The sequence below is a fragment of the Oncorhynchus kisutch genome, linkage group LG3 (genome assembly GCF_002021735.2).
Source record: "Oncorhynchus kisutch isolate 150728-3 linkage group LG3, Okis_V2, whole genome shotgun sequence".
Taxonomy (NCBI): Eukaryota; Metazoa; Chordata; class Actinopteri; order Salmoniformes; family Salmonidae; genus Oncorhynchus; species Oncorhynchus kisutch.
Window position 1 is genome coordinate 27,814,391 of NC_034176.2, and position 21,729 is coordinate 27,836,119.

At 40.5% G+C, this 21,729-nt stretch overlaps 1 protein-coding gene across 1 annotated transcript in view; it reads right to left on the bottom strand.

The window, feature by feature from the left end:
* LOC109879433 (bone morphogenetic protein 1) overlaps positions 1-21,347 on the bottom strand; it is a 53,275-nt gene extending 31,928 nt beyond the window's left edge. The window contains exon 1 of the mRNA XM_020471609.2: positions 21,072-21,347. Coding sequence (XP_020327198.1) covers positions 21,072-21,216 — 145 coding nt within the window. The 5' untranslated portion in view covers positions 21,217-21,347. The remainder of the gene's footprint in view (positions 1-21,071) is intronic.
* Positions 21,348-21,729: the final 382 nt, after the last annotated feature.

The following is a 21,729-nucleotide window of genomic DNA, read 5'->3' on the forward strand; positions in this document are numbered from 1 at the left end:
AATCCCCATGTCTACTGGCTTTAATTATCCACGGACAGAGACAGAATCTCTGGATTCTTCAATATGGAGCACCGGGCAGAGGACAGGATGGCAGTCATTGCACTGGCCAGTTGATTTTTAAAACAGAGAAACCCCACAGCATGTGCACGACTGTCAAAACAGACTGAGCAGAGAAAGACTAGTAATGAAGATTAAAACCCAGAGAAAGAGAAAGAAAGAGGCAGATGGGAGCAGATCACTATTGAGCACAGCATTGCCGCCACTCTCTTTCCAGCAACATTCATTACCTAAATGACAACAGCTGCAGCCATGATATGAATTTCAACAGAAATGTAAAGGTTGAACAATTTGATCATTTCCGCTCTAAGAGATCGTTCCATTCCAGTTTAAAGATGATATGGTTCTCAGTGTCCTAACATAAACATCTATTGTGGAGAGACACAAACAGGTATTTTCATTTACGTGCCACACTTAGTGGCTGGGACAGAGATACTGTTCATCACTGTATGGGACATACTGGAAAGATAAAAACAGCCTTTGATTATACATTTGATTGATTGCACTTTGTGCGTTACACTTTCTCCCTCTCCTCCCCCATCGCTGGAATGTGTCTTTAGATCTTAACCATCATAATAGCTTTCATCTCAGACCACCCCCATCAATCAGTTTGGCCTGTCAGATTACACACGAGATCTCTATCAAATTAAACACCATTTGATTCAGGGAATTCCCAGGACACGGCCTCCTTGGTGTAAGACATACACCATGACTGAATTGCAGATTTGCGCAAACAAAAACCATACAACTTTATGTACAATGACTACTTTTAAGAATTTTCACTGAACATTTTACAAAAATAAATTTACTGGTAGAACTGTGCAGATGCAAAGTGTGGTAACCAAATTTTGGTAAAATCTCCCTCTGTTTTTTTATGTGACCATGTTTTAAAAAAACGAATTAAGATTCAAAGATGTCTGCAGAAAGAATCGCCTGTCAGCTATGACATGACACCTTGAGTTTGATTTTTTTTTTCTTGTGGTTATTGAACTACAGTAAGTGAAGTGTATTTACACCTGGTAACAGAATTTCATCATGGGTCCCTGATCTGAACACAGAAATGCCTAATTATGGATATGAATCTCATTCTCCTCATGGTGATGTATCTTAAATAGGTACACAAAAAAGGTAGAAATATGCAATATCCTAATTTACATATTTGGGTATTATTCTACACACTTGCTATTGTTTTAATGAGCTCCGACACCAAACAAGACCAAATTTGCATCCCACTGCTAGCTTGCCTCTGAAGCTAAGCAGGGTTGGTCCTGGTTGACACCTGGATGGGAGACAATATGCTGCTGGAAGAGTTGTTGGAGGGCCAGCAGGGGGCACTCTTTCCTCTGGTCTAAAAAAAATATCCCAATGCCACAGGGTAGTGATTGGGGACATTGCCCTGTGTAGGGTGCCGTCTTTCATGGGATGTTAAACGGGTGCCTTGACTGTCTATGGTCATTAAAGATCCCATGGCACTTATCATGAGAGTAGGGGTGTTAAGCCCGGTTAAGCCCTAAATTCCCAATCTGGCCCTCATACCATTATGGCCACCTAATCATACTCAGCTTTCAATTGGCTAATTCATCCCCTTTTCTCTCCCCTGTAACTATTCCCCAGGTTGTTGCTGTAAATAAGAATGTGTTCTCAGTCGTCAATTTACCTGTTAAAATAAGGGTAAAATAAAATTAAAAAAGAATATGTTAGCAAAAAATTGAAAACAGAGTGACGTATCATCAAGTGATGATAAGTGAACGATAATGGCAAGTAAAAATAATCAACATTTTAAAATTAATAGTTGGTAGACAGTTTCATTATTTTAATTAATTTTGACCTCCCCACAGTTCATTGGAAGAGGAAGTGTACATTCTAACAGTCTATTCAGTAGAAAAATATCTTGGCGGCATAGAGAAAATGTTGCTGTTGAAAATTTTCTGCAATAAAAACAAAACAAATAGACTGAGCTGAGAAAACATTTAGCAGTTTTGAAGCTAATCTCCTGCAATTCTATGTATTTTGCCATGGCTAATGCTGTGTTCCTCTGCTCAAACATTATAACAAAACTCAATGGGCTGTGCCTGAATGGCCATTAACATTTTATTTATTTTTTAAAATTCTACCTGACTGTATAGCTTATTTCATTGTTAGTTCTCAAATAACTATTTTATCTGCTTGCCCAGAGTTGGATAAACAGCAAGAGCTAGCATGCTAACTGTTCCTGTAGACTTCCAATCATTGTGGTAGTTAGCATTGGCTTGTGAAACTACCTTTAACTTCCTTCATACTGGATGCAGAGACTTAAAAATGGTATCCACAATGGTATTCTGTTGCAGCTAGCAATAAACATAAAACATTTTATTTTTGTATATAATATATATCTAATTAAAAAAATTATAGTATCGTTCAGTTCATTATAGTGTAGGGCTGTGACGCTACCAGTATCGCAATATTTTTTCCATGGCAAAAATGAAAACGCGATGTAGGTCAAACTCCTTGGTCCTTTAAAAACCTGCTGTATGTAAAATAGTGTGCTAAAACTTGGAAAATAAAATGTGACTCTGGATCACATTTGCTAAATAAGTTAAATCCGCTTCGTGTTTTTTTTCCGTGCCACGATACTAATGAGTATTGCGATACTGGTATCGTCCCGGCACTATTGGTGTACTTTTTAATTTGATTTATTTTTTATTTAACATTTATTTAACCAGGTAAGCTAGTTCAGAACAAGTTCTCATTTACAACTGCGACCTGGCCAAGATAAAGCAAAGCAGTGCGACACAAACAACACAAAGTTACACATGGAATAAACAAGCGTACAGTCAATAACACAATAGAAAAAAATAAAGTCTATATACAGTGTGTGCAAATGGCGTGAGGAGGTAAGGCAACAAATAGGCCATAGTAGCGAAGTAATTACAATTACAAGCAAATTAACACTGGGGTGATAGATGAGCAGCTGGTGATGTGCACGTAGAAATACTGGTGTGCAAAACAGCAGAAAAGTAAATAAAAACAATATGGGGATGAGGTAGGTAGGTTGGGTGGGCTATTTACAGATGGGCTATGTACAGCTGCAGCGATCGCTTAGCTGCTCAGATAGCTGATGTTTAAAAGTTAGTGAGGGAAATTAAGTCTCCAGCTTCAGCAATTTTTGCAATTCGTTCCAGTCATTGGCAGCAGATAACTGGAAGGAAAGGCGGCCAAAGGTTGTGTTGGCTTTGGGGATGACCAGTGAGATATACCTGCTGGAGTGCGTGCTATGGATGGGTGTTGTTATCGTTACCAGTGAGCTGAGATAAGGCAGAGCTTTACCTAGCATAGACTTATAGATGACCTGGAGCCAGTGGGTCTGATGACGAATATGTAGCGAGGGCCAGCCGACTAGAGCATACAGGTCGCAGTGGTAGGTGGTATAAGGGGCTTTGGTGACAAAATGGATGGCACTGTGATAGACTGCATCCAATATGCTGAGTAGAGTATTGGAAGCCATTTTGTAAATGACATCGCCGAAGTCAAGGATCGGTAAGATACCCTAGTAAAACTGACTGTTTGGTGGCGTGAGTGAAGGCGGCTTTGTTGATAAATAGGAAGCCGATTCTAGATTTAATTTTGGATTGGAGATGTTTAATATGAGTCTGGAAGGAGAGTTTACAGTCTAGCCAGACACCTAGGTATTTGTAGTTGTCCACATATTCTAAGTCAGAACCGTCCAGAGTAGCGATGCTAGTCAGGTGGGCGAGTGCGGGCAGGGAACGGTTGAAAAGCATGCATTTGGTTTATTTAGCGTTTAAGAGCAGTTAGAGGCCGCGGAAAGAGTGTTGTATGGCATTGAAGATTGTTTGGAGGTTAGTTAACACAGTGTCCAAAGAAGGGCCAAATGTATACAGAATGGTGTCATCTGCGTAGAGGTGGATCAGGGAATCACCCGCAGCAAGAGCGACATCGTTGATATATACAGAGAAAATTGTCGGCCCGAGAATTGAACCATGTGGTACCCACATAGAGACTGCCAGGGGTCCGGACAACAGGAACTCCGATTTGACACACTGAACTCGGTCTGAGAAGTAGTTGGTGAACCAGGCGAGGCAGTCATTTGAGAAACCAAGGCTGTTGAGTCTGCCGATAAGAATACGGTGATTTACAGAGAGACTGCCAGGGGTCCGGACAACAGGAACTCCGATTTGACACACTGAACTCGGTCTGAGAAGTAGTTGGTGAACCAGGCGAGGCAGTCATTTGAGAAACCAAGGCTGTTGAGTCTGCCGATAAGAATACGGTGATTTACAGAGTCGAAAGCCTTGGCCAGGTCGACGAAAACGGCTGCACAGTACTGTCTTTTATCGATGGCGGGTATGATATCGTTTAGTACCTTGAGCGTGGCTGCGGTGCAACAGTGACCAGCTCGAAAACCGGATTGCGCAGCAGAGAAGGTACGGTGGGATTCGAAATGGTCAGTGATCTGTTTATTAACTTGGCTTTCGAAGACTTTAGAAAGACAGGGCAGGATAGATATAAATCTATAAAAGTTAGGGTCTAGAGTGTTACCCCCTTTGAAGAGGGGGATGACCGCGGCAGCTTGCCAATCTTTAGGAATCTTGGACGATACGAAAGAGAGGTTGAACAGACTGGTAATAGGGGTCGCAACAATGATGGCAAATAATAATCGGGCAAGTAGCTGCGGGGGTGCGGAGCTGTTGGCCGGGGTTGGGGTAGCCAGGAGGAAAGCAAGGAAGCCAGACAGAGAAATACTTCGATTATCGTGGATTTACGGTGGTGACAATGATACCTAGCCTCAGTGTAGTGGGCAGCTGGGAGGAGGTGCTCTTATTCTCCATGGACTTTACAGTATACTAGAACGTTTTGGAGTTAGAGCTACAGGATGCAAATTTCTGTGTGAAAACGCTAGCCTTTGCTTTCCTGACTGACTGCGTGTATTGGTTCTTCGCTGAAAAGTTGCATATCGCAGGGACTATTCGATGCTAGTGCAGTCCGCCACAGGATGTTTTTGTGCTGGTTGAGGGCAGTCAGGTCTGGAGTGAACCAAGGGCTATATCTGTTCTTAGTTCTACATTTTTATTTAAGATTATTATTTAAGATGGTGAGGAAAGCACTTTTAAAGAACGACTAGGCATCCGACTGACGGGATGAGGTCAATATCCTTCCAGGATACCCGGGCCAGGTCGATTAGAAAGGCCTGTTCGCTGAAGTGTTTTAGGGAGCGTTTGACAGTGATGAGGGGTGGTCGTTCGACCGCGGACCCATAGCGGATGCAGGCAACGAGGCAGTGATTGCTGAGATCCTGATTGATAACAGCAGAGGGGTAGTTTGGAGGGCAAGTTGGTCAGGATAATATCTATGAGGGTGCCCATGTTTATGGATTTAGGGTTGTACCTAGTGGGTTCCTTGATAATTTGTGTGAGATTGAGGGCATCTAGCTTAGATTGTAGGACTGCCGGGGTGTTAAGCATATCCCAGTTTAGGTCACCTAACAGAACATACTCTGAAGATAGATGGGGGGCAATCAATTCACATATGGTGTCCAGGGCATAGCTGGGAGCTGAGGGGGGTCTATAACAGGCGGCAACAGTGAGACACTTTTTTCTGTAGAAGTTCATTTTTAAAATTAGAAACTCGAACTGTTTGGGCATAGACCCGGAAAGTATGACAGAACTTTGCAGGCTAACACCTCCCCCTTTGGCAGTTCTATCTTGACATATTTTTTTTTAGTTGGGTATGGAAACCTCAGAATTTTTGGTGGCCTTCCTAAACCAGGATTCAGACACGGCAAGGACATCATGGTTGGCAGTGTGCTAAAGCATTGAGCACTCAACTATAGTGTGCTCTACTGTGTACTCTATTCTACTGTACAATACAGGACTGTGCTGTACTATACTATTTTTATTTACTGTACTCTACTTTACTGTCCAAACTTGTGAAACATAGACGTCTATGATTGGTTCAGATTTGGTCCAGACCAGACTAAATCTGAAACAATCATGGAAGTATATGTTTTGGCCAAATGAAGGCCGGTCCAGACGGCCAGGGCAGACTAACCAAATTGAATGGACTTCCGGTGTCGGACCGTGCACAGTGGGTGAGGATGTTGGTTACAGTAAATGCCTAAATCAGCGGTGGGCAACTCCAGTCCTCGAGGACATGATTGGTGTCACACTTTTTCTCGATCCCTAGCAAACACAGCTGATTAATTAAATTGCATTCTAAACTGAAGATCATGATTAGGTGATTATTGGAGTCCGGTGTGCTAGCTGGGGCAAATCTGGGACACCAATCAGGCCCTCGAGGACTGTAATTGCTGTCAGTAATAGCCGGGAGATGTGACATTCATTGGAGAGAGAGAGAGAGGAGAGAGACAGGGATTGTCCAGATTTTTCACACTTGCTTTGACCATCAGATGACAGAAAGAGAACGTTTCAGCTGAACAGTACGCCAGTGGAAGGGAGGACAGTAGCAGGTGACTATGGTTTGTGAGTACTGTACTGTGCTGTCCAAACTTGTGAAACCTAGACGTCTGATTGGTTCAGCCAATTCAATTGCAGAAATTCTGTTACCAATTTTTCTGAAATTCTGTTACCGACTTGATAACAGAATGAGTTTTAATCACTTAATAATTCAGAAACGAAATTAATTTCAGTAAAAACGAACTAATTGATAGTTCTAACTTTACTTGCTAGTTATGTGAACTTTTATTGTCCTCCCTCAATTAGAAAATATCTTAAAGATGTGGGTTTTTGGTAACAAGGCTATGTTTCTTAAACTTACAGAAGGTGGACAACATTTTCCTTTACTTCTACTTCATCGTGTTTTGATGTATTTCTAATACATGTATTTCTAATACATACATATTTTTTCTGGTAGATGTTTTCTAAGACCCTATTTCCCTCTGTTTGAAAAGAAATCAAAGCCTTTGCTTATTGCTCATTTTTAGGATGGAAAATGGTAGAAAAATGTATATAGGCCTTAATAATAAAATAAACCGACTCTTGGCTTCCATTTGACATGCTCCTATGAACTTCACATGTTGGTGCTCTTAGATCCTTCGACATGGAAATTACCCTTACTGACACTATTTACTGGTTATTCTCCCTGTGTGACCACCAGGACACCACATCTGGTACAGTAAAACTACAAACAACCTCTAAAAACCAACACGACTATCACATAAAGGAAAGTAGGATCACTAGGAGACTTGGACTTCTATAGTACTCAGTTTGCCTGAAAAAAGGGGATATTTTCCTATCAATGAGATGAGATGTGGAAAAGAACAGCTGACGTGGGCTTGAAATGCATTACAATGAAATGGCAATGCCTTTCACAGTGAGGGTGTTTTGAAAACAAACATGCATTTGCATTCTAATGGCAGCCAATAGTGTATTGCGTTAAGATGATTACCATCTGATGACAGGGCAAGTATCACTTTTCAGGTTTCATTCAGTGAATGCCAACCCTATCTGACTTCACACATGTTGGCTACAGTGTGGCAGCAGGGTGATACCCTACACTCATGGCACATTTCCACACAGGATTTACCCAAAAGGCACAGACTTTTCTGTTTCCATCTATGCGGGCCGGCACCCGTGTCTCAATGGGCCATGGCTCCGGCAGACCTGCTCTCACTTGGGGCCAAAGCAAGGCCACTGGTACTTTTCAGATTCAATTTACAAAACAATGGCTAACTGTGAACTTTAACACCACAACGCACTGTTTTGATTATGCAGAGGTTGTCTCATCTTGTTCTCACTGTTTTGATTATGCAGAGGTTGTCGATTCTCATCTTGTCCTCACTGTTAGTCCTAGCTATGGAAACACTATTTTTCTAATATTGTTACACTTAGTATACACTAGGGTAACACTGGTTGTCGAGTCAAAAATGAGGCATCATTGTGCCTTCTGTGGCTGTATCTTTTTAAATTCCTGAGAGAAAAATACAAACAAAACATCCAGGTACCACGAATAGTGAGGCAAACAGTGTTACAGTCTATGAAAAGCTTATAGTAAGAAGTGATTGGTGGTATTATGGAAGGTGGGAGTCTTGTAAATATTGTGCCCCTCTCCTTCTGGAAAAACAAAAACAACTCCAGCTGTTTTTCCTTGAGCAAATGCTTACCTTGATACTTCCTCACACTGCAATTTGAGCCCAAGGCAGGAGGGAAAAAAAACACAACTATGGTGTAATTCGGAGAGATTCCGGAGAAGCCTCAGGTTAAAGCCCCAGATTCTAAGAGGGGATTACGCTCCAATAAAATCCTAGAAGTCTCATCAGGCACCACAGCAGAGATCCAGAGTCTTATTATTGACACCATGAAGGCAGCCACACATCCAGAGACACACGCCCAGAGCCTGTCTCTTCTAACGTATTTCAAACTCCATCAGGCCCATTAGCAGGATCTGATTTCCCATATTTATCCATGTCTAAAATGTCATCTTAAAATCATGACTGACATAGTGTTCCCCAATAACTCCCATATCGTATAGCCATAACATTTTCAAATAATCATTCGTTTTATGGGATCATCATGTAACCATTGCAACATATTATGTCTGTTATTACTCATATGCCATATCTTTGCGAAGCATTTTTATGGCTAGTGAAGAGTGGTAGCTACATAAAGTACAAATCAGAGATTAGAGAATTTACTTTAGAATTGTCATAGTCATTAGTCAAGCTGAGATGATGCATTGTGTCATGAAGAGACATCCAAGCTTCTTTAAATACATTTAAAAGGAGACTTTTAAAGAAACTACAGGTGGGGAAAACACTATTTCCAGTAATGGAGCTCAAATGAATAATTCAGACAAGTCAAAATGAATGACAAATGGGACTGAACTGTAAAGAAGTTCCCTCTTTGCTTGTTTAGCTTCTCATTATTGTTGCTTAATTAGGCATGCTTTGAGTCATTTAAATGAGCACTCCCAGAGCATTTGTTATTTCTTAGCATTGACAACAAACATATTGTTCCCACTAATGCATCCAGATTATGACCACACCATGGCACCCTAATCACCTGAAAACTACAGGAGCAAACCTGTTGATATAAACTACATTATGTGTGGGCTGGTTTGTATACGTTCCATCTTCCATGCATGGAGCTTTCTAGAAGCAGGTCCCAATAGTAACTAAATGGAGAAGTTCTACTTATTATCATTTATTTATTTAAAAAAAATTTGGGCGGGGGGGGGGGGGGGTAGATCAGCATTAATATTGCAGATTCCATCCATGTGATTGTCTGCATCATTTCCCAGAGTGTGCAAAGCTGTCATCAAGGCAAAGGGTGGCTACTTTGAAGAATCTAATGTATATAATATATTTGTTTAACACTTTTTGGGTTATTACATGATTTCATATGTGTTATATCATTGTTTTGATGTCTTTACTATTATTCTACAATGTAGAAAAAGAAAACCCCGGGAATGAGTAGGTGTGTCCAACTCTTTGACTGGAACTGTATATATTGAGAAACAGACGCCTCACAAGTCCTCAACTGGCAGCTTCATTAATTAGTACCCGCAAAACACCAGTCTCAACGTTAACAGTGAAGAAACGACTCCGGGAAGCTGTCCTTCTAGGCAGAGTTCCTCTGTCCAGTGCCTGTGTTTTTTTGCCCATCTTAAGCTTTTCTTTTTATTGGTCAATCTGAGATATGGCCTTTTCTTCGGAACTCTTCCTAGAAGCCCAGCATCCTGGAGTCGCCTCTTCACTGTTGACGTTGAGACTGGTGTTTTGCAGGTACTATTTACTGAAGTTGCCAGTTGAGGACTTGAGGCGTCTGTTTCTCAAACTAGACACTCTAATGTACTTGTCCTCTTGCTCAGTTGTGCACCGGGACCTCCCACTCCTCTTTCTATTCTGGTTAGAGCCAATTTGCGCTGTTCTGTGAAGGGAGTAGCATACAGCGTTGTACGAGATCTTCAGTTTGTTGGCAATTTCTCGCATGGAATAGCCTTCATTTTTCAGAACAAGAATAGACTGACGAATTTCAGAAGAAAGTTTTGTTTCTTGGCCATTTTGAGCCTGTAATCGAACCCACAAATGCTGATGCTCCAGATACTCAACGAGTCTAAAGGAGGCCAGTTTTATTGCTTCTTTAAAATCAGCACAACAGTTTTAAGCTATGATAACATTATTGCAAAAGGGGTTTCTAATGATCAATTAGCCTTTTAAAATGATAAAAACTTGGATTAGCTAACACAACGTGCCATTGGAACACAGGAGTGACGGGTGCTGATAATGGGCCTCTGTACGCCTATGTAGATATTCCATTAATAAAAATCTGCCGTTTCCAGCTACAGTAGTCATTTACAACATTAACAATGTCTACACTGTATTTCTGATCAATTTTGTCATTTTAAATGGACAAATCTTTTTTGCTTTTCTTTCAAAAACAATGACATTTCTAAGTGACCCCAAACTTTGAACGGTAACGTTAGTATATAACATTCTATTGGTTGCAAGAATGTCGTATAATAATTTAAATGCAAAAACTAAAAGTTTTGAATCCAGTGTTATTTTGTGCATTAGTTCATAATCCATGTGCCATGGAATCAGTACATCAAAAATCTCTTCCCAACTATTTTGTAATAATATATAGCACAGCTGTTAATTGTTTGGTCCTTAAATTAAACTGGTATACTTTAACCATTTTTCTTTAACCAATTTCGGTCTTTAAAGCAGTTCTTTACTTTCTCCCCCTTTCACTTGCCTCTTCCACTTCTGCGGTAATGCTGCAATAGGCACACATTTCCATATAGTTTTGTTAGCTGCATGTATGACATAACTCCACCAGTCATATTTATGATATCATTTACAAAGACTGTACCGTTTAAATGTATTTTTCTCCAAAAATAAGAGATGGAGAGTTTAGTTCTAAATCAACAAACCACGTAACAGACATTAAAAAACAATTGGTTTACAACAACGCTGATATTTTAGATGTTTTTGTTTTGTTGACGAATATAATCACCCATCAAATTCTCTCCCAATGACAAACATCTGGCTCTTGCTGTCTAAATCACACAAGTAATATTTCACTAGATCTGTTTGAGAATAACCTTACCCACTGGGATCACATTTTTTGAGGAGTGATTTAAATATCCAGGTTTCGAACCCTTGAGTAGCACATGTGAGGTCTCTTAGAGAACATGGCCTCAAGATACAAGCTCCCTCTGGGTCACACTATCAACAACTCAGGACACCTGAAATTAATTAGGGAATTATCCAACTAGACTCTTCAGATGACAAAGACATCAGAGTAGACAGCTGCCTTCCAAACATCCCCTATCACCCAGGATCCATTGTTTATTATCAAGTCAGAGACTAGCTCATAGTCAAATGCATAAGTAACGGTGGGGATGATTAAAGGCTTGGGTTGACTGCATGCATGCAACCCTCAGGGCCAGTTAACAGCTCCTAGATAAGCTGCCAATGGGCTTCACTCACCTTAAGCTGGCGTGGCCAGTCTGCCCAGCCTGCCCTCCACCTTCCAGCAGCTCTGCCCTGGCATGGCGTGAATGACCTACAGTACAGTCTGTGGGAACTGCCAGGGACAGTCAGAGGAGAGAGGAGGGGGGTGGGGGAGACAGGAAAACCACTTGCATAAGCGAGGGCAGGGGGTTGCTTGTTGCTTGAGGCTGGTCTCCTCCTCACCCTCCCTATAGGCTACAGCACGTCTCTTGGTAACGCTTACAGCAGATGAGCTCAAACGGAGGGCAAAGCCTGTTGTAGCCCACAGACTTCAAATGAAATGTCAGAATACAAATTAGAAGGATATATGATTTCAAATCCAACAGACTCAACCCTTGAAAGAAGCTCCTTGGTAGATGAAGTCATCTACCCCACAATGCAAACTCAAATGTCAAGTCAGTTTCTGCTCTCTTGAAGATCTATCATGATTTAAATACAGGAGGCATTGAGCGTGACTTGCATTTCTTATATAGAATTATAGAATGCACTCTTTTTGTTATATATAAAATGAGTGGACCTAATCTTAATAGGTTCTTACAGTAAACAAGTTGCTGGGATGCTGCCATGGTTGGAGCTCTGAACTAAGGCATTTTCCATCAGATAACTATCGGTTTTAAAATGGATTTTCTCCATTTACAATTTATATTCAACCATTTGTAATGTTAGCAATTATATTTTGCTCAAGTAAACTACTTATTAATCTTGTAAGCTTGCAAGTGCACTAAGCACTGTTGACCTAAAGCTAACCTTGAAAGCAGCAGACTGCTATCAAATTGACTAAATGCAATGGTATCCTTTAGTAAAAATCGATACAGGCACTAGCGAAGGAACACAACACCACTATCGATTGCTGACAGTGGTTGTCACCTTTTGCGAGAGAGCGTGAGTAAGTCAGTGAGCGAGTCATTGAGTGAAGAAGTTTGAGTGAGACAGCTGAAAGGGGGCGGAGGCTAGAAATGGGTGGGAGTTGTACTTAACCGTCTTTTCAGAACCTGTCCTTAACATTGCTCATGGGTATGTGTGAACACATTAACCCACTGTTCAAATGATGATGGGACTGGTCTACCATCACTACTAAAATATGTCAAGAAATGACTTCCTGACATTTGTTTGTTTGATTTTGGTAATTTGCTCCAACTAGACAAGTTAAAGATATCATGTTAGGTCAATGGAATAAGCAACGAGCAAAAAACTGACACTTCGGACCTTTGATCTTCAGAAAACACTGCACATGTTTGTTCATGTTGCATCCTTAATTCCAGCCCATGATGAAAACATACTTGTTTACATTTAGGAATCCCACTTGGAGCACTTGTACTGATTGATTTACTCTGCTTCCAGGGGGCTCCTAACCATGAGTCAGATCCCACATGTTCCTATTTGTAAGTTAAACAATTTGCCTGGACAACTGAGATGACAAATACTGATAACGTTGCTCCTCTAAACAGATCTGTGTAGATAGTAGAGGAAGCAACCTCTTGAACCCCCCGTAAAAAACATCTCACGTAATCACGCCTCACTACATACAAGAAAAGTATAAACAAGCTATATGAAATTAGAGCAGTGTGTGTGTGTGATGGATTCTGTATTGCAAAACACCACTTTTATTATGTTCTGCCTCTGGTCATTTCCATGTAAAAAGACCCATGAGCACCAACATGTGAGGTTCATAGGAGCATGTAAAATTGGGTGTCAAATGAAAGCTAAGAGTTATATATATATATATATATATATATATATACACATTTTATATATATATACACATTTTATATAGAGATGAAGTTGGAAGTTTACATACACCTTAGCCAAATACATTTCAACTCGGTTTTTCACAATTCCTGACATTTAATTCTAGGTTTGTTAGGATCACCACTTAATTTTAAGAATGTGAAATGTCAGAATAATAGTAGAGAGAATGATTTATTTCAGCTTTTATTTCTTTCATCACATTCCCAGTGGATCAGAAGATCACATTCACTCAATTAGTATTTGGTAGCATTGCATTTAAATTGTTTAACTTTGGTCAAACGTTTCAGGTAGCCTTCCACAAGCATCCATATGAGGGAGGATAATGAACGTTCACAGAAGTAACAAGTAAAGGTGGACCTATCAATTAGTTTGTGTTTTCACTGATATACATTTTCTTTATGAATGATTAAGTTATTAAAAAAACTCTAGTCTGGAACCCTCTCTCCATCTCTTTCCTTCTACCTCACCCCCATATTATTACTTACCCTCTTGCTCTTTTGCACCCCAGTATCTCTACTTGCACATCATCATCTGCACATCTATCACTCCAGTATTAATGCTAAATTGTAATTATTTTCACCTCTAGGGCCTATTTATTGCCAACCTCCCTACATTTGCACAGTCTGTACATAGATTTTTGTGTTATTGACTGTACGTTTGTTTATGTGTAACTCTGTTGTTGATTTTGTCGCACTGCTTTGCTTTATCTTGGCCAGGTCGCAGTTGTAAATGAGAACTTGTTCTCAACTGGCCTACCTGGTTAAATAAAGGTTAATGACACCTACCCATGAGCCCCATCTCTTTCCTATGTAATTCTATAACCAGCATCCTCCACCAAATCAGAACCAATCATAGATGGCTATGCTTGGACAGCACAGTATAGTAAAGAAAACTAAAGTAGAGCTTATTACAATACAGTTGAGCACACTAGAGCTGAGTACACTATAATGTGCTGTACTGAATCCTATTTAGGATACATCACCATGAAGAGAATGACATGCAACAAATCCATAATGATGCATTTCTGTGTAATATTGATCAGGGACCCATGATGAATATCCGTTACCACAATTATGTTACCAGGTGTAAATCCACTTCACTTACTGTAGTTCAATAACCAAAATATATATATTTTTAAACGCAAGGTGTCATGTCATAGCTGACACCCAATCATTTCTGCAGACATCTTTGAAACTTAATTCGGAGCAGATATTTAAAAGTTTTGGAAAACGTGGTCAAATATTAGGGAGATATTACAGAAATTCTGTCCCAACTTTGCATCTGCACAGCTCTTCCAGTAAATGTGTTTTTGACAAATGTTCATTGTAAATTTTTAAAAGTAGTCCTTGATCATAGAGTTATATGGTTTGTTAAACTTTGAAATCATTGGTTTTGGTTTGGCATACATTGTAAGTGAAAAATTTTAGTCTCAGCGCAATTCCGTTATCGTGGAATTGCCCAAATAGAGTGGCTGGGATCATGCTCAACCCAGCTCTTCTCCGTAGAAAAACAGGACAAAGAATCCAGGCCACTGGACTGAGGATAAATGAAGACAGAGGAGGAGAAGTAGGAGGACTAACAGAGACATGAAGGACTTTACACATACCCTTCATCTGCATGATGCTGTCAAGCGAGAATGAGACAGGCACAAGCGCCAAACAATTTAAGTACCAGGAGACATGTCTCTTGTCTGTAAACTAAATGCCTTCAGCAGATGGAGAAAATAATCTCTAGAAATTCACCAGACACTTTGGGAGACAGTGAATTCACAGCACATTGTTTATTACGATGACAACTGAGATATGCTCTTCCACACAAAATATACATGCCTATTCTGTTCTGAATGTTGTCATATTTGTAGAAATAAACTAGCCAGAGGATGGTGTAATCAGATCTTGATGTAATCAGAATATATTGATTGGATTTAATTAGGCTACACATCTTGCCTGGGTTATAAATGAAGGACCCCTACAACCATAGCCAAAGTTTGGGGGGTGGGGGTAGTGCAGCTCAGCTAAACCTAGGGTATGGCAAAGCGGGGTGTGTTGAAATACACCCGCCAGTTGAAGCTCATTTACTGTACTTATACACAATTTTAAAACAATATAATGCTATTTGGAGAACAGCAAAAAAAAAAAATGTCCGACATTATCACGTCAATATTAGGTTTAAATGTCTGTGAAATGGCATGTACAATGTACTACTCATCCTCATACATATGCTCCACAGACTGGGGAACAGTGCAACATGATGAAATAGATGCATAATACACGCTATCAAGGCCGACATTGACACTATACCAGAAAAATCCTGCACATGCATTGAAATAAAAGGCATACATAAAAGGAATTACTTAGGCCTACAATCGACAAGGACAAACAACTCGACCAGGGAATTATGAAAAACCTACACATTAAGGCAGTGCTCGGGATTCAGCACCGCTGAATGGACAGTGCCTCGGTACAGGTAGGCATAGTGGAGCTCCGTGGGGGGTGGCTGAATGGACAGCGTCTCTGTCTATTAGCCAGGTAGAATTAGGCTATTCAGTTTGTGGGCAGTTAGACATTTCCTGGGCAGAGTTGAGTAGCCTACAATGCTTATATGAAAATCATAACTGGCACGGAGATCTTTAGAAATTGTAGGATCAATTGTAAATTGTCACTCATATGAAAAAGATTGCAGACCCCCTGCTATATGAAGTCACCCTTTTGAACGGCGCATACAGTCTACTATGACAGTGTCATTGTCTGGTGCGCTTATCACCATTCCTTCTAATGTCTGTACCCAGCTCATTATTGTATTTGCCTGTCTGCATTAAATTGTCAGGGGAGGGAAACATCTGGGTGCTCAATATACACAAAAACAGCCCTACATCCACACTATAGCTAAATAATTAGCAATATTTAATGACGTTTTTCCAGCAAGAATGATCTGTTAATTCAGGACGATGGACAAGCAAGAGCGAGAGGTGGAAATGCATTACAGCAGAGGCAGGTAGGCTTCAGGTAGGGATGCAGGCAGAGGATGATGATGTACAGAAGTTTACATACACCGTAGCCAAATATATTTAACCCCAGTTTTCACAATTCCTGACGTTTAATCCGAGTAAAGATTCCCTGTCTTAGGTAAGTTAGGATCACCACTTTATTTTAAGAATGTGAAATGTCAGAATAATAGTAGAGAGAATTATTTATTTCAGCTTTAATTTCTTCCATCACATTCCCAGTGGGTCAGAAGTTAACATACACTCAATTAGTATTTGGTAGCATTGCCTTTAAATTGTTGAACTTGGGTCAAACGTTTTGGGTAGCCTTCCACAAGCTTCCCACAATAACTTGGGTGAATTTTGGCCCATTCCTCCTGACAGAGCTGGTGTAACTGAGTCAGGTGTGTAGGCCTCCTTGCTCGCACACGCTTTTTCAGTTCTGCCAACACATTTTCTTTAGGGTTGAGGTCAGGGCTTTTTGATGGCCACTCCAATACCGTGACTTTGTTGTCCTTAAGCCATTTTGCCACAACTTTGGAAGTATGCTTGGGGTCACTGTCCATTTGGAAGACCCATTTGCAATCAAGCATAAACTGATGTCTTGAGATGTTGTTTCAATATATCCCCATAATTTTCCATCCTCGTGATGCCATCTATTTTGTGAAGTGCACCAGTCCCTCCCTCCTGCAGCAAAGCAGACATGATGCAGCCACCCCTGTGCTTCACGGTAGGGATGGTGTTCTTTGGCTTGCAAGCCTCCCCTTTTTTACTTCTTGACATAACGATGTTAATTATGGCCAAGCAGTTCCATTTTTATTTCATCAGACCAGAGGACATTTCTCCAAAAAGTACGATCTTTGTCCCCATGTGCAGTTGCAAACCGTAGTCTGGCTTTTTTTATGGCAGTTTTGGAGCAGTGGCTTCTTCCTTGCTGAGCGGCCTTTCAGGTTATGTCGTTATAGGACTCGTTTTACTGTGGATATAGATACTTTTGTACCTGTACCTTTTTTACATCATTTTCTGGAATTTTCCAAGGCACTGTCAACTTAGTGTATGTAAACTTCTGACCCTGTGGAATTGTGATACAGTGATTTATAAGTGAAATAATATGTCTGTAAACAATAGTTGGAAAAAATACTTAGGACATCTACTTTGTGCATGACACAACAAACTTGCAAAAACTATAGTAGGTTAATAAGAAATTTGCGGAGTGGTTGAAACATTTTTTTTAATGACTCCAACCTAAGTGTATGTAAACTTCCCACTTCAACTGTAGGTACTGCCAGCTATAGCGAGAAGTAAAAAAAGTTAGCCCAACTAGATAATAATTTGCATGATATCAATTATCATTCTGTCACTGCATGACAATGCACATTGTTATAGCCTGCAATTGTTATAGTCTTCGAAGCCAAAAACAAGACATGTATTTTTGGAAAATGCTGTTATTCAGTTGTTTATTTTCATATCTATAGGCCAACATGAAACCAAAATTGCACTAGCCTGCTGGGTGAAAAATTTAAAATAATAAATTAGGCTTACAGCTATCACAACCTATATTTTAATAGCAATAAAACAGCTTTTGGTTTCAAAAAAGGAGGACTCCCCTCCTCACAATTAAAATGAACCTCTGGCTATCAGATTACAACAACGCTTACAAGACCAAGTTCAAATGCCAACATCAAATTCAAAGCAATCAGTGTAACCGATGTGAAATGGCTAGCTAGTTAGCAGTGGTGCGCGCTAATAGTGTATCAATCGGCGACCTCACTCGCTTTGAAACCTTGAAGTAGTGGTTCCACTTGCTCTGCAAGGGCCGTGGCTTTTGTGGAGCGATGGGTAACGATGCTTCGTGGGTGTCAGTTGTTGATGTGTGCAGAGGGTCCCTGGTTCGAGCCCGGGTCGGGGCGAGGGGACGGACTAAAGTTATACTGTTACATTGATGCTGTTGACCCGGATCACTGGTTGCTGCGGAAAAGGAGGTCGTCAAATGAGGGGTGAGTGTAACCTATGTGAAATGGCTAGCTAGTTAGAGGTGGTGCGCGCTAATAGTGTTTCAATCGGTGACGTCACTTGCTCTGAGACCTTGAAGTAGTGGTTCCCCAAGGGCCATGGCTTTTGTGGAGCGACGGGTAACGATGCTTCGTGGGTGTCAGTTGTCTGTGTGCAGAGGGTCCCTGGTTCGAACCCGGGTAGGGGCGAGGGGACGGACTAAAGTTATACTGTTACATCAGCACACTGTCTAAACAGCTTTTCGGCAAAGGAAATGGCACCGTCTCTGCCCTCTGCTTTCTAAAAGTGACAGAAAAAGGCACATAGGCTGCTCTCCAATGCTCTGCATGGTCCTAAAGCCAGCCTTTACAGGTAAACAGCCATTGCAATTTTAAATCAGGATTGGAATGATTTTAGTCTACGTTTCTTGTTGTTGCCTCTGCTGGAGGGGGGTGCTGAGATTTTCCGGCACGCTAGAGACGGCTATATCGAATCGCTAATGCAGAACTGGTTAAGGCACAGTGCATAATATTGTTTTCTTTTTATTCAGATTTTTCAGGGGGTGCTGCAGCACCCTCACCACCACAACTTCCCGCGGCTATGCCTACAACCTAGGCTATGGGAGAATATCCATATGATAAGAGAAATACCACGTAAACAAACAACAGCCAAGATATATACACAGTACCAGTCAAAGGTTTGGACACACCCATTCAAGAGTTTTTCTTGATTTTTACTATTTTCTACATTGTAGAATAGAAGTGAAGACTTCCCAACTATGAAATAAAACATATGGAGTCATGTAGTGACCAAAAAAAGTGTTACATCAAAAAATGGCATTTTATACATTCTTCAAAGTAGCCACCCTTTGAACTTGAGAGAATGCCAAGAGATTGCAAAGCTGTCAACCAGCTTCACCTGGAATGCATTTCCAACAGTCTTGAAGGAGTTCCCAAATATGGTGAGCACTTGTTGGCTGCTTTTAAAATAATATATACAGTTGAATTCGGAAGTTTGCAGAGACTTAGGTTGGAGTCATTAAAACTTGTTTTTCAACCACTCCACAAATTTCTCGGTCGGTTAGGACATATACTTTGTGCATGACACAAGGAATTTTTCCAACAATTGTTTACAGGCAGATTATTTCACTGTATCACAATTCCAGTGGATCAGAAGTTTACATACACTAAGTTGACTGTGCCTTCAAAAAGCTTGGAAAATTCCAGAAAATTATATCATGGCTTTAGAAGCTTCTGATAGGCTAATTGACATAATTTGAGTCAATTGGAGGTGTACCTGTGGATGTATTTCAAGGTCTACCTTCAAACTCAGTGCCTCTTTGCTTGACATCATGGGAAAATCAAAAGAAATCAGCCAAGACCTTAGGAAAAAAATTGTAGACCTCCACAAGTCTGGTTCATCCTTGGGAGAAATTTCCCTGCTAGAGCTGCCTCGGTCAACTGTAAGTGCTGTTATTGTGAAGTGGAAACGTCTAGGAGCAACAACGGCTCAGCCACGAAGTGGTTGGCTACACAAGCTCACGGAACGGGACCGCCGAGTGCTGAAACGCAAAAACATCCTCTGTCCTCGGTTACAACACAAATGACTGAGTTCCAAACGGTCTATGGAAGCAACGTCACCACAAGAACTGCTCATCGGGAGCTTCATGAAATGGGTTTCCATGGCCGAGCAGGTTCACACAAGCCAAAGATCACTATGTGCAATGCCACGCGTTGGCTGTAAAGCTGGCAGCCATTAGATTCATGAGCAGTGGAAATGCGTTCTCTGGAGTGATGAATCACACTTCAGCATCTGGCAGTCCGATGGACAAATCTGTGTTTGCCAGAAGAAAGCTACCTGCCTTAATGTATAGTGTCAACTGTAAAGTTTGGTGTTGGAGGAGGAATAATGGTGTGGGCCTGTTTTTCATGCTAGTGTCCACATATTTTTGGTCGTGTAGTGTATATTTAGAAGATCACATAGGCTCCCAATTAATGTAAACAGAATTGGGATTTAGAGTGGTCAGAACTGGAGATGAGGATAATAATATAATAGACCAGGTGTGGACTACATTACAGCACCCCCTCCAGCTGCTTGTTTTCAGTGGTCACATGAACAGCCGGTGAAGTATTAAATGCAGGTCATTTTGCGCAATGACAAAACCAAGTGGGTAACACTGGAGCCTCATAACATACTAAAATGCAGCGTTTTTCTTCACGATCAAGGCCTAATTAATAAGTGAACGTAAGATCGGTAGAAAGGATTATAATAGTTTCAACTGACAGTTCAATAGGTGATTATTTAGTGCTCTCCAATGGATCTTTATTCTTCCAAGTTAGGCTAGAACTCCTTAAAATCTCTTTAAATAGGCTATTCTAAAAATGCCATATTTTTTTAACTACACAGAAAGATCATACATTAAAAATACTTTCTATAAAGACATGACACAACTTTTAAACTAATAACATGTTTGCATTATGTTCCAGTAAAAATTCTTAACTTTTTTTTTTCTTCCATGCCTTTAACATTATACCCTGAGAAATGACATTGTCCTTATTTTATTTCAACGAGTGCCAACTTTCCACCACTAGCTATGTCAACAGTATGTTATGTTCAACGCGTGAATCAGCTAAACTATGAAAATAGGTCAAAAATAAAGAAATATAAAATATCCTTATACCTTTTAAAACTCGATTCACCGCTGTCATCTCCAAATGCATTTCCTTCACTGACCACAAGCTTCCAGACACACAAAAAGCATTTCGTGGCATGTTTGAGGTCCACATAAACGAGGTAAATAGCGTTCCAAAATCTTACCAGCTTTACAGGGATCCTTATAGTCGATAACATCTGAAGTGGCAGTAGGCTCCACATAGTAGCTTGTGTCTATTGCTTCTAAATCGATCGCAGATATCATGCAAAGGCAGGGTAGAAGAAACAAACATCTCGTTGTGAGATCCATGATTCGTGAGTGGGGTTACAGCGAAAGACGAAAAATAATAGATAAAGAAAAAGGGACAGAAGGAGAGAGAGAAAATGGGAGGTTTTGGGGAAATTAGATCTCTCCGGAGGGCGGGTTTAAAATCAGAGCTCAGCCTCTCCACAAAGTCTTGATTATGGGGCAGTGATTCGCTCCCTAGACGTGCTCCGGGCTAGTGCATTTGCCTGCAAACTTCGGTGATCGTGGCACATCATCACGTTGGGATCTATGGAGAGGAGCCACAGCGATGGGGCCCCGTACCTACTCGTCTGTAAAAATAGTTATTTATCTTAGTCTTTAATGAATTATAATCCCTAACTTTAACAAACATGATTGAATTGTGTAAACACATTTCATTTCAACATGGTCAATACTGGAAAATTAAGAGCAACCAGTCTTATGTTTTTGTGTCCCATGTGTTCCTGTGCATATGAGAAATAAACTTGACTTGATTTGTGTAATTTGAAAGTAAGTAAATCGAAAACCTATCATTAC